Below are 13,592 nucleotides of genomic sequence, written 5' to 3' on the forward strand. Positions count from 1 at the left end.
TGCAGGCAGGTGCGAGGTCAGGTGACAACTGGCAGGAGAGGAAGAGCAGCGTTTAAAATGATGACAGTTTTTAGTGAACAGATAAACTAGATATATTAATTTATTTCTCAATCAAGTGTTGATAAGTATTGAAAGCTTTTCATAAAAATGTCAATGAAGAAAAGGAACACTAATGGGTAAATTATTGTACCTCTAATATGGGCTACAGTAAAGAAGTCGTGTTGACCATAGCCAGTAAGAGGAAATTTTGGTGAGCAGCAGTTATTTTTGTTTGAAAGAATTATTTGAAAAGTAAATTAACCAACTGGCCAGTGTGTGAAGAAGTTTTGATTGTATTTTAAAAAGTAAAAATAACTATTCTACTTTTTTTTTTTTATACTTTTGTATAGACTTCTTTAGAAAAAAGCAGTGAAACGTTGCTGTTTTTCTGGTTTCACAAATCTGAAATTGTGTGTAAAGAGTATCTGGTCTCTCTGGGATACTTTAGTCCACATTTGACCACCCTAAGTAGACTATAGTGATTTTTGATCTGTACCTGGTCCAATGCGGCCTAGGTGTGAAAATCAGTGTAGTTTACCTTTTTTGCATTTCTTCCAATAAAACAAAGTTTTCACAAATTTGAAAGTGTGTTTCAGACAGCGATAATAGGTTTTATGTAAAAATGTCTAATACGTTTTCACGACAGTAAGAGGTGCAAAACACGGAGTTAAGTTTCCCTTAACTTTCATTTAACTTTTCCTTAACTTTCCCTTAACTTTCCGAATCGGAAGCTACGAATCGGAAGCGACTTGCAGTGTCGTATTTACAAGCACGTCTCATTTCGTTTCGTTCAGAGGCTTCCTCCTGCACCGCGGCACACGGGCATCGTCGGGATGGAGTTAACGGAAGCTTTCGTAATATTTCAGTTGGGCTGGCCTCGCATGCATCACTTGTTCGCTCTCCTTTGTGTTTTCGCCGTCGTGTATAAATTAACTATCTTGATCGTCAAAAGAAAGGCTACGTTTCGAAGCATTGAAGCTTTTCCAGGACCGCCGGGACACTGGCTCTTTGGACATGTTTTGCAGGTAACTCAGTCACGAGCTTTCAGCAGCGTAGCAACGACTTCAACTTTGTGTAACTGTCTCGCAGCTTGCACGATGCCAGTTGTTTGCATGACATTTATGAGCACAGTAGCAGTGGTGGGGTGTAACCAGCTCTTTTGTTGCAAACAGTTTTATGAAGTATTATTTCAGATATTTCCACTCATACTTCTACTCCACTGTTAATGTATAGTATTATATTTATGTTATTTATAATACTCCATTATATTTATCTGACAGCTGTAAATGCTTTGTAGATACATAGTTTACATATTATTAGCCTTTTGGCTAAATCTAACACATTTACATAAAATTTGATCTATAAAATAATGACGTAATTTATATCATTGTCATTGTATACATCAGTATCATTGTACACATGGTATATAACAAAATAGTTAAAATTATATTCACCAAGACCAGCTTCAACATGCTGAATACCACTTTCTAATAAGGCATATTTATGTATTATGTATGTATCTCATCTCACTGCACTGCATAACAGAGAGGTTTAGCAGATCCTTTGTTCTGTATAATAAATTCTTTTACTTTTGATACTTCGATACATTTTGGTAATAACAATTATTCACTTCAGTGAATTAAAGAATATATACAACGTGGTATTACTACTTTTACCTCTATATATTTTTGCTGTCACCACATATTAGAGACACAGCTGGTAAACGTCATGGTTTAAACCAGTGGTTCTCAAAGTGGGGGTCCTTGATGGGTACCTTGGGACCCACAGTAAAAAGGGGAATAAATTATTTTTACAATAAATCCATCCATAAGTAACACAATGACAGGATATATGACTATTTTGGTCATGGATTTCAAACACTTTCTGTAATAAAATAAATAAAAGCAAAAATCTTAACAGATGGGGATTCTGTGATAAACAGTTAGCAAATGGGGGTCTGTGGTCTAATTTTTGTCAGTTCAGGGGTCATTAATGTGAAAAAGTTCGAGAACTACTGGTTTTAATCAAATAAACAGATTAAAGGACTTGCAAACCGTGCAGGCTACATGACTGAACATTAGAAACACACAGTTGGTAAACATCATGGTTTAAGTAAATAATCAGATTGTCCTCTTCAGTGAATCATTCACAAACCATGCTGGTTACATGACTGAAAGATTTCACCAAGCATCTGTGTTTTTTATTTTTCTTTCAGTTTAAACAAGATGGGAAAGACTTTGAGAAGATAGTGAAATGGGGTCAAGAGTACCCATATGCTTTCCCGCTGTGGTTTGGTCCCTTTGTTTGTTTCCTCAACATTCACCATCCAGATTATGTAAAAACTATACTGACATCAACAGGTGTGTGAGCTATTGTTATATTTATCTTGATTAAACTGATGATAACTGTGTAGTCAAATGTGGTTTATATTATCTTTCACAACCAAAGGTCACTGTAACAAAGATTTTTATGTTTGTTTCCTCACAGAACCAAAAGATGATTTGGCATATAGGTTTATTGAGTCTTGGATTGGTGAGACTGCTTTACCTTTCTCCTGCAGCATATCGTGGTTTATTACAGATTTGGCTGTTCACTCACACACATACTGTGTCATTTTGTCTTAAGGGGATGGTTTATTGGTATCTAAAGGTCAGAAGTGGTTTCGCCACAGACGGCTCCTGACACCAGGTTTCCACTATGATGTTTTGAAAGCATATGTAAAATTGATGTCAGATTCCACTAAAACTATGTTGGTATGTACATTACAGTTTATTTGTGTAAATCACAATTCTTAATAGTTAAAGGAGAATAAACGTGGTGAAGTAACAATTAAAACATAACAAGGCATGGCTGTCTAGATGACATATTTTCTGTTACAGCTTGTGCGGAAAATAACTGTGTTGGAGTTTTTCCATATCCTGCAGAGATGTCACATCTGTTCTCTCATTGTTGCCAGCACAAATGGGAAAGTTATGCAACCACCAATGAGTCGTTTGAATTGTTTGAACACGTGAGTCTCATGACACTGGACAGCATCTTGAAGTGTGCATTCAGCTACAGCAGCAACTGTCAGACCGAGAGGTGAGTCCATAAAAACTTTCCTAGCACCATTCGGGGTTTCATTTCTGAGTTCACAGTTGTTTAATGCTTTAGCCGCCTTAATCATGAGTGGAGGAAATTTAGCTTTTGATGTTGGCCTGCATTTCTTTTCAGTGGAACAAATACATACATCAAAGCAGTGTATGAACTCAGTGATCTGATTAACCTGCGGTTCAGGACATTTCCATACCACAACGACCTCATTTTCTACCTCAGCCCACATGGCTTTAGATACAGGAAAGTGTGCAGGGTGGCTCACAGTCATACAGGTAAGCTCTGCACACAAAAACTGATTAATGACAATCTGAAAATGTTGTAGTGGAGTAGATGTAGATCTGTAAATGTTTTTAGTATAGTATGCCTATTTCTAGAGTCTGCAAATACTCATCCGTTATCTCATCTTTTGAAGAGGAGGTTATAAGAAAGAGGAAAGAAGCACTAAAGCAAGAGAAGGAGCTGGACAACATACCGGCCAAGAGAAACTTGGACTTTCTGGACATTCTTCTTTTTGCAAGAGTATGTTATGTAATATTGGCTCCAACCTTTGACTTTTCAAAATTGAACTTTTTTTCTCAGTGTATTGACATTGACAGTGTTGAGGGAGTGGGAGGTCACTTTTGAAATGTAATATGTTACAGATTACTCATTACCCTCTTACAAAGTGTTTTTATTACTTCATCAAAGTAATGTAACTTACATTTTATTACTTTTTGATTACTTTTCAGTGCCGTTAATTTAATCTGTTGGTGCCCTGTAGACATTTCAGGACCTAATGACCATCTCCAAGTTAATATTTAATGAAAACACAATACTGAGTTAAGTTAGTGAGTGTTATTAGATCTTACACCTATCACCTATCTGAAATCACATTGTCCACAGATATATCAACATTTTGATTAGTAACTGAATTTTAATTAAAACATTTTTACAGATTACAATTACATATATTTTGTAAGTAGTTACTCCCCAACATTGGACATTGGAAACAAACTGAGTAAGGTGTACTTGTACTGTACACCAACTGTGAAAACATGAAGTTACAAGTTAGAGGAATTAATTGAAAATTACTATTGAGAATTACAGCATTAAAACAGCATTTTAAACTAATAGTAATAGAGGGAGGTTTGATGTGCAGCCAGGGTTTAAAACACCACACCAACAATTAAAACAGTGATTATAACCACATATAAATATATGAAAATAAAAGGACAAAAACATTTGAAAACAGTAAGTCATATATAAAACTTGAGACCATATTAGAGGTGGTTTAGCATAACATACACATATTATTTATAAGTGGCAAAACCATAGTGTAAAAGGAAACAGAGAAGGCTGCTTTATTTTTGTGCAGAAGCCTCATGTTCAGCATAGCAAACACTGATACAAAGGCAACAGTCCTCTTAAAAGGCACTCTCAAGCAGTGGCCTGAAGGCAAATTCTTTATGCAGGTGCTAACAAGACAATCTAGGACAGTGCTGGCCTTCCGAAGGATCTGCTTAATGTAAATATCCCTGAGCTGCCAGGACATTAATCACCTCAACTTTTGTTGCTGGCATACAAGCTTATGCATGGTAATACTTTCTTACAGACACAAAGATAAGATAGCTTCATCAAATGACAATTAAATACAGTCAACATAGCAAGGCATACATAAAAAATCAAATTTTTGCAAAGAAGAAAAGAAGTGTATGCTTTTTTTTAAATGTAGTGTTTCTGTTTATTTCAAAACAGATTTCAAAAGAACAGAGCTCCAATTTATATAATGCTCCACCAGTTTGTGTTTCTCTTCTTAAATATCAGTCGCTGTGGAAGCAAACAAAAGTGAAAGGTTCCTCTCTCAAATAAAAGTTGATCGCGTCAAGGGTGAACTCTATCACACCACTTATCCACTCTATGATGCTAGGGTAATACGCAACAAACTACTGTATCAAAATACATAGCATTACGTTAATGAATTTCTTCTGTTTAAACACACACTGTGTTTTGGCCTGTCAGCTGCCCTTATTTCCCGTTTTACCTGTTAATCTCCCAGCACACATCCTTTGTCACTACTAATTCCATCTTTGACCTAGTGAAGGGGTATATAGTCATGTTCCATCTCCATGACTTCCAGTACCCAAGATCAACCTGACTGCAATAACCTTTGTTGTCTGTTTTATGTGCTTTCCTTATGGTTTAATTGTAACATACAGTACTTGTTTTAAAAAGTGCTCGACAAATTAAGTATGTAGTAGGTACTTGAATGGCTAGTGTTTATTTTTTATATTTTTGCCTTTTATCTCACCCTCAGGATGAGAAACAGCAGGGTTTGTCAGATGAAGATCTACGAGCAGAAGTGGACACCTTCATGTTCGAGGGCCATGACACCACAGCCAGCGGCATCTCTTTCATCCTCTACTGTCTTGCCTGCCACCCAGAACACCAGAAGATTTGCAGGGATGAGATCATTGAGGCCCTACATGGCAAGGACACCATGGAGTGGTAGGCTTGTGCCTCTAAAAAACTGTCACTCTGTGCTGGTTTCAATGAGCTTTAGGCTGTTGCTTTATTGTGTATTGATCTAACACTGTGTGTATGTCTTTTTTTTTTTTTTTTAGGGAGGCTCTTAATAAAATTCCATACACTACAATGTGCATAAAAGAATCCCTCCGTCTTTACCCTCCCGTACCAGGAATGTCCAGAAAACTCACCAAACCCATGACCTTTTTTGATGGAAGGACTGTGCCTGAAGGTCTGTGGTGCATGAGAAAGTGACAATGTCTTAGTTAATATTTTTGGAAAGTTAATATAGATAAGACAGCAAACTGTTACATACATAATAACTTTTACCCTGCTAGTAAAAGCTAAACTATTAACTTGTATTGGTTTTGTTTTCCACAGTGGACCCTAGTTTTTTGTTTTGCAAAGTCAGCCTTTCACAGCATAAAGAACATATTAACACTTTGATCTACATTTTCACCTTTTTGTTTCCCCGTAATTGGTTTTAAGGTCATAGACTTTGTCTCAAAGTTCTGTGGGTCGGACCAATGTTTGGCTACATAGCAAAAACACAGGTCAATAGTTACTGACCCAGGGGTTAAATGGTAGAAGCAGCTTGCTCGCACTTGAATATATTGAAGTTTGTTCTGTTTTTTGTTGGTAGGTTGTCATGTTGGAACAACTGTGTTTGGGATTCACAGGAATGCAGCCGTTTGGGAAAACCCTGATGTAAGTCAAGATGATTTTATTCTGAGCAACTCTTTGTGAAGTGAAAGCTCACCTGTGCCCACTCCCTAAATGATGTGCAATATTAAGAGAATCAGTGGTAAAAGTAAAATTATGATCCCTCTTTGCTGTGCCGGCCCACACCCTGCTTCTACATAAAATGTGTTAAATAATAGATGTGGAAAAATCATCAAAGTGGTGCTCAATTAAAGTGCCCTGGCTGGTTAACTGTCACACGCTGACTCCTGCGTGCTGTCATGGTTTATTCACTTACTATATCAGGTGTGTGAATAAGCATAAACTCAGATGAAGACTAGAAAATGTGTGATTTATTCCACACTGACTTTTGGTTTTTGTTTTTCCATCTTTTGTCATCAAAGGTCTTTGACCCACTGCGCTTCCTGCCAGAGAATGTCTCCAAAAGGTCACCTCATGCATTTGTGCCATTCTCAGCTGGGCCAAGGTTTGTCCACACCTGATACCGTGTGACTGTGTCAGTAAGAACTTGGCAGGGAGGTTCTCTCTTTACAGATTACTCACTTCATGCTGTTTACTCATTTATCTGACAAAGGTCTGCAGTATATGGATATGTAACCTGGCACCAGCCCTCTTTGATTAGGGATTAGTGTAACGAAGCATTGATCTCATGACAATGGAAAGCTTAGTATACCAGGATAACTTAACATTACAATGAGCCTGCAGTAAGTACCAACTTGTTCAAGCTTATTGCTAGTTCAAGCTTATAGTTCACCAGTTGCACACACTGCATAGGATTTAATTTAGCAAAGATTATTTTACAATGTATGACAAGATATGCTAAACGCTCTCATGTTGTTGACTCTCATGACAACATGTTGCTTACCGCTCATGTTATTATTCAAAAGCATTTCATTCCTTATATTCCTCATATAGCAACATGATTCTATGTTTTCCTCCCTCAGAAACTGCATTGGTCAGAACTTTGCCATGAATGAGATGAAAGTGGTGATAGCCCTGACACTTAAGAGATATCATCTGATTGAGGACCCCAGTTGGAAACCCAAGATAATTCCTAGACTGGTGCTCCGCTCACTCAATGGCATCCACATTAAAATCAAGCCCGTAGAGCCACAAATGTAAAGGGAAATAACTGTGTTGAATACTGTGAAACTGGAAATTCCACTTCAATGAGGGAATCATTAAATTATCTTTAATTTCTAATATTTTAACTAAGCTTTTACACTAATATATAACTTAACAGATAATGATGAACTGTGGAATATTTTATGTATTGACTAAATATGCCTTTGGGGAATTAACTTGCTGAATAATAAGTTGATATTCTTTTTTTCTCTTTCTGTAACACTTTGTAGTGAGACATTTTTGAATATAGCGAAAAAGTACCTTCATTTTGGTTTGACATTTGCACTTACTGTAATCCATTTGTAACAAATATCAAATGTAGAAGTAATATTTTCCTTTAATTTGTAAATACATTATCAATTTACTTTTTAACTGCCCTTTTTCAAAGTTCATGATGAGTAGTGTGAAAGTTCAATTTTTGTTTCTATAAGCAGTACCTAAACATTAACAGGATTTACTGTCATTGTGTGAAGGTTCCTGCTTGACCTGCAACTGATTTGTTAAGTGTCCCATGAACTCATTTAAATCAGGTCCAATGTACTCCTGAGACATCTGTTAACCTGCATGATAAAGTCTTGGGAAGGTGTAGTATGCAACACAACAGGCTCTAAATACACGGGATCACCATTGTTCTCAGTCTATGCTGTTTGCTCATGAGCCATCAAAGCACTTGCTCTAAGAGGACATTTCATCAAGTATAAATTTGGAATACAGACAGTTAATTTTAGTCAAAGTTCAATGCAACATTAATTACTTACAGCTGAAAACACTGTTGAGTTTTGAGTCAAAAGTAATTCATTTTTTATTTACAGTCGTATGATTACAAAATCCACAGGCCCACAAGGACAAAAAGTCACCAGCACAGTTTGTAAAAATGAAACACCTCGTCTTTCCTTGATCTCTGATCTTCAACCTTTTACTGATTTAAAGATCCCATGAAATGGCCACTTGAACATCATGGAAAACTGTTCTTTCTGGAACAGTGCATCTTTATGTATGACCACATGCCTGTTCTTTAAACTCAACCCACCTTTCATACATAACTACAAGCCCAGTTTACACCACGGCTCAAGGTCCAATATCCCACCTTACACCCTCTTTCAAAAGGAAACAGAAATGTGTATCGTGGTGGCCTTGTGGTTAAAATGCATTTTGTACATTGTAACCACAGTGCCTTGTGTGATTACAGCTAGGTACCTTTGTTGCAGGTCACTGCCTCTCTTGTCTACCGTCTACCTTTGAATAAAAGCAAAAAAGTAAATGTACCATTTCATGGGACCTTTACTTGACTTCGAGTACATGGTTAACTGCATTTCTGTTCCTTTGTCTTCTTTTCCTCCTATGTCCGAGTTCGATTCAGGTAAACAAATTATGAATAGTATACGGTATAAACTGCACTCTACTCTGTTGCATGTGAAAGATGTTAACATGCTACATGACCATTAAATCTTCCTAAACCAAACACTTGTTTTCACTAACTTCTTATTTTGCAGCAAAATTGGTATTTGTTACTGTGCTGGAATCCATTCTAATCTGTTACTACTTAGTAACATTCCAATTAACAATCAAATGTAAAAAAAACTGTAAAATCCTAGTATTTACAATATACTGGTGCTGGAAAAAATAGGCAACAAACCATTTAAAACTCAATATACCGAGAAAACCTAAAGGACAAATTGACATGACCAACATATTGTTTGGACAGGGCAATGGCTTTTATCTGCAGAAGAATCCAAATGAGTAACTAGAAGCTTGCAGCACCACTTTCATGTGATGCCACATATAGATTTTGGACAATGTTAGTGCAACAGGCCATGAACAATTGTACTTGCATGTTTCCAGCCAAGCCTCATTGAAAACTCTGACCTTTGCGCACTTGTCACCATCTAGTGGCTTGTAAGACAAATGCAAGAAACTTCAATCAGTGTCATATTGGTCTAAAACAGGTAATACAAATGTCTGAGTATGCGAGAGTAAAATTATGTCAAGTTTTCAAAATAAAAAGCAGCCCTGTGTTTTGATAGAGACTGACTTCATGTCTGGATTCTCTGACTTTCGTGACTTCTCACAGTAAAATATCTCGTATAAAAGTACTTTTTAGCCATTTGTTTAATAGTATTATCAAAATATTGAAGGAGTGAAAAAAACTGTTGCAACGCGTTTAGTAGAAAAAAAAAAAAGTACATCCATTACATCAAAAACATAACTTGGTGACCCATCGTATCCATGTACTCTTTCACTCAGACAAGTATATTTAACGGCCAATCTGGTACTAAAATGCTCACTGCCAAGTCTGTTAATTTTGTTTGTAGTCAACAAGATTGAGCTGTTTTTCTGCCAAAATATCAACTGCTGACTTAGTAAGGTAGATGATATCTTCTGATACACCACAGGTTAATTGTGTGGTGCCTTTCTGATGACAATGAGTGACACAACAAATAAAAAAAAAAGTGATGACTCCACCTCTGCCAGGTCACAGTCCCTGATGTATCTACCGGTAACCTGAGAGTCAGCAGCTTTATGAAACTGGTTAGATGAGTAGTGACGGGGTGGGTTTCTTGCCCGGCCAAGCTTCTTTGGCATACTTCTTTTTGCGTGGCTCGTTGTGGGTCTCTGGTAGATAGGGGGCTGTGACAGGTGTGGGGTTGAGGGTGACAGGGGGCTGGGGAGCCTCTGGGGCCAGGTCCACCTCTGGTGCTGGATTAGGGAAGGGCAGAGGAAGCCCTCCCTGCATGGCAGCACCTCCTGGAGCTCCAGTTGGCTGGTTCTCATGACTGGTGGGAGGCAAGTCCCCATAAAGACCACCACCCAAGTTGTAGCCGTGGATACGTTTTGAAGTCAGTTCATCAAGACCCAGGGTGTTTTGGCCCTCTGATCTTCGTTTCTGCAGCAGGGGAGACAGAGTATTAACTATGTATGTCACACATTTAGCCCGACGTTACAGTTTCTACCTCTGCATGTCATACACCTGACCCACTGCAGACTACACAGGACCAGATATTAAATTTGCCTAAATGCAACACATTCTTTGAATAATAAAAATTTTAAATAACAAAACCAAATCTTACCTTGATAGGGATGACAGCAGTCTGCACCATATTTCTAAAGCGTCCCACTGAGGGGTCTATATCCTCTGTAAATATTTAAAACAGTGTTACAGTTGTTACATTTTCATTTACACTATATATTTACAGCATGACAGGAGGCTCCTCACTGTAAAATGCTTCAAATTAAATTAATTAAGCAAATAATTGAATATGTTTACAGTCAGTAAAAGTCTCTGCAAAAAGGCAGATTGGGAGAATATATTCAAACCAAGCGTTACATGCTTTAAACCTTTACACAAGAAACAGGACTAATGTTCTACATAATAGTTTGTATTGGCACTGTTAGTAAAAACAACAGAGTTGTATAAGTTTCTTGTGTTACTTCAGTATCACGGACACTTTGATTTGTACCTGGGTTAATGATAGAGTCTTCCTCGCTAAAAGTAACTCTGGAGTTCCTCCGTTTCCTCTTAGGCCTTTGGATTTCCAGGTTGCCCTCTTCGATGGTCAAGAGGGAGATGCGCTTGTTGTGAGCTGTGTTGAACTCTGTCAGGTTCTGTCATTTTTTCAAGTGAACAGAACTACTCATTAATACAGAAGCAACAGGCATAAACAAGTAATTTAATCATTACCTCTTACTTTAAAATTATGTTTCTCAAATTTTGGACAACAAAATGCTCCATTAAGATCTATAAAGTAACTTTAAAGGACTATAGTGTATTTTAAACATTATGCTGCATCTATTAGCAGTCTACCTAAAGCAGCAATCTGTGGTATATTGTTATTATCAAGAAACTAAATGTACCTCTAATTCTGTTTCTTCTTCTGGAAGCCCAAGCAGTCCTTTCAGCTCCTCATCCTCTCCTGTCTTACTGTCCCCTGTACCAGCAGTGCCTTGGGTTTGGGGTTTCTCTCTGATGGTGTAGGTCCGTGTTGAGGCCCCAAAAGATATTGTAGAGTCTATGGGAACCTGCTGAGGCTTGTGTGCCTCCAAACGGATGTGTCCAAGGAAAGTACCATGTGCTAAAACGGTGACAATCAAATAAGAAGGTTTGCGTGTGTTAGGAGAAATTATTTTTAGTTTTCGAATGTTATCTCATTATGGAAATGAATCAAATGTGATTACAAAATACTTAGTAATGTTTCCAAGTGATTATACAAAGGCAGGTGTGAAGCAACTAAAAAAAAGAAGGCCAAGTCAAAGCTTTTAAATTTAACTGAAATCAGGCAGGATGACATCTCTTCAAGAAAAAATATTGTATCAGGGCTGAAACTAATGATTATTTTTATCATTAACTGACCAGCAAATTTTTGTCTCGATTAATCGTTTTGGCTATACACGCCAGAAGTGAAATATTCAAGTTTCAAGTGTCCAAACCCCAAAGATATTATATTTACAAATATATTAAACAAAAATGCTTAGCATTAACAAGCTGGAACCAGATGTTTGTCATTTTCACAACTATATTGACTGTAATCGATTGTCAATATAGTTGCCGTCTCCTGACTCATCAATTACTCAATGAATTGTTTCAGCTGCAACGTGTACTGCCTGTACATAATTTGACATAGCATGTATGTCAAACCTTTCCAGACAATGGCTCTGAATATTAAATGAGTATATGTATGAATGTGAATGGTGTCTTACTGCTGTTGAGGTCTATGAGAAAGACCCTTTTCAGGTGTTTGTGGTAGACCAGGGCAGCGTGGACACGTGAACATGACTGGTGGTCGATGGTGAAGTCACACCAGTCCGGGTTCCTACCAAACAGGTAGTACTTCTTCTCATCTATGATCAGTTTCTACAGGGACAGAGTTTCAGTGTCACAGTCATTAACAAGAGCTGGTGAAAAGGTCTGTAAACAGTCTGCAATGAATCTGTGCCTCTGAGCCATAACTCAACAGTGATGCTTCCCACTGCAAAGCTTAAATCTCAGGGCTAATGTTTCTCTCGCACCGTTTGAAGCCATGCAGCCATACAAAATCCCAGTGTGCAACACATCTGGGACAAGGTGGGCTGTCAGGCTTGTATCTGGTGCATTCAACTAATTTATTATAGGCCATTACATGCTTTAACACGAGTATGCAATAACTTGAGCTGATGGCAAAGCTTCCAGTTACCTCTATCAGTTTGTCTCCCTTCATCACGTCTAGATGGAGCCCTGGGGGCGGCTTGCCTGCCCTGAGAGCAAACAGTTAGTGATCAGTTTAGGCATTTAAACAATCAACATTACGGGGGTGTATGCAATGTTTATCATTACAAAGGATAAATTGACAATTTAGCTTTGATACTCTGGTTGTGCTGAGATTAATTCGTAAAAACAAGTGCTGCAACCTCTTCAGCTAGCATGGAAACGTTAAGAGTGGTTGCCATCTATTGCAAGAGCAATACTATCACAGATCAAGACAAAGGCTAAGAAATGATAAAATGTCCTGCTTGAATAGATGAAAGCATTCTGTGCATATCGGACATTCTTCCAATTAAACACATGAAGCATCCTCTTGCAGAGAAAAACACCCAACGCCATTTGTGGATAAACGCCAACGTTAACGTGTTAGCCTGTTAGCTTACTTAGATGCTAACGTTAGCTATAGTACCAACAAGCTTCTCTCTGAGTAAAGTTATGATATTGAAATGCCTGAACGTTGATTTGCTCATTTGCAACTGGCATTGCGCTACAAACAAACCGTTACAACTTTAGCATGTGCATTTTCTCACCATGATGGACAATCAAAAGGAGGGGGACTGTCTCTGCTTATTTTAGTCGCCATCTTGCCTCATCTTCTCAAGGCCGAGCTGCATGATGGGTAAACGTCAGCGTGGGGTGATGGGAGTTGAAGTTTTGCATTCCTTAAACGATTTATATCCAAATAAGGCTAAATTAGACAAAATTTAATGAGTTGTATTATCATTTTGTCCTTAACGCGAGACGAAGGAGAAATGTCATGTTCATTGTGTTAATATTAAGTGAGGGAAATTACAGTGACCAAGAACAAATCAGAATTCCCCCAAGGACCACTAGAGGCTCTCAGAACCCTAATTTCTGACTCAAAAAAACTGTGTAAAAAAAAAAAAAAAAA

At 37.7% G+C, this 13,592-nt stretch overlaps 2 protein-coding genes and 1 non-coding gene across 3 annotated transcripts; 1 reads left to right on the forward strand and 2 right to left on the reverse strand.

Moving 5' to 3' along the window:
* Window positions 1-817: 817 nt before the first annotated feature.
* On the forward strand, window positions 818-8,926 carry cyp4t8 (cytochrome P450, family 4, subfamily T, polypeptide 8). The gene is made up of 12 exons (XM_023401094.2): window positions 818-1,064; window positions 2,255-2,399; window positions 2,527-2,571; window positions 2,665-2,792; window positions 2,996-3,120; window positions 3,253-3,407; window positions 3,548-3,654; window positions 5,429-5,619; window positions 5,736-5,869; window positions 6,281-6,345; window positions 6,723-6,805; window positions 7,284-8,926. Exons 1-12 carry the CDS (start codon window positions 873-875, stop codon window positions 7,459-7,461), a joined length of 1,548 nt encoding a protein of 515 aa, XP_023256862.1. The 5' UTR covers window positions 818-872; the 3' UTR covers window positions 7,462-8,926.
* Window positions 8,237-13,303, reverse strand: ppp1r8b (protein phosphatase 1, regulatory subunit 8b). The gene is made up of 7 exons (XM_023401095.2): window positions 13,231-13,303; window positions 12,633-12,693; window positions 12,160-12,313; window positions 11,317-11,534; window positions 10,923-11,067; window positions 10,533-10,597; window positions 8,237-10,348 (listed from the first exon to the last, which is right to left on the reverse strand). The coding sequence occupies exons 1-7, from the start codon at window positions 13,281-13,283 to the stop codon at window positions 9,995-9,997; spliced, it is 1,050 nt and encodes a 349-aa protein (XP_023256863.1). The 5' UTR covers window positions 13,284-13,303; the 3' UTR covers window positions 8,237-9,994.
* Window positions 12,388-12,552, reverse strand: LOC111651156 (small Cajal body-specific RNA 1). Its single transcript, XR_002760484.1, has one exon.
* Window positions 13,304-13,592: the final 289 nt, after the last annotated feature.

Source organism: Seriola lalandi, unplaced genomic scaffold (genome assembly GCF_002814215.2).
Source record: "Seriola lalandi dorsalis isolate HSWRI2012SDOR001 ecotype SW California unplaced genomic scaffold, Sedor1 jcf7180002053444, whole genome shotgun sequence".
In the NCBI taxonomy this organism is placed as follows: Eukaryota; Metazoa; Chordata; class Actinopteri; order Carangiformes; family Carangidae; genus Seriola; species Seriola lalandi.

Coding starts and splice junctions, on each gene's coding strand:
- cyp4t8 (XM_023401094.2), top strand. CDS start 873: ATGGAGTTAACGGAAGCTTTCGTAATATTTCAGTTGGGCTGGCCTCGC. Junction 2,793..2,995: donor ATTCCACTAAAACTATGTTG/GTATGTACATTA, acceptor CATTGTTGCCAG/CACAAATGGGAAAGTTATGC. Junction 6,806..7,283: donor CCATTCTCAGCTGGGCCAAG/GTTTGTCCACAC, acceptor TTCCTCCCTCAG/AAACTGCATTGGTCAGAACT.
- ppp1r8b (XM_023401095.2), bottom strand. CDS start 13,283: ATGGCGACTAAAATAAGCAGAGACAGTCCCCCTCCTTTTGATTGTCCA. Junction 10,598..10,922: donor AGACTCTATCATTAACCCAG/GTACAAATCAAA, acceptor AAATATTTACAG/AGGATATAGACCCCTCAGTG. Junction 10,349..10,532: donor CTGCTGTCATCCCTATCAAG/GTAAGATTTGGT, acceptor CCCCTGCTGCAG/AAACGAAGATCAGAGGGCCA.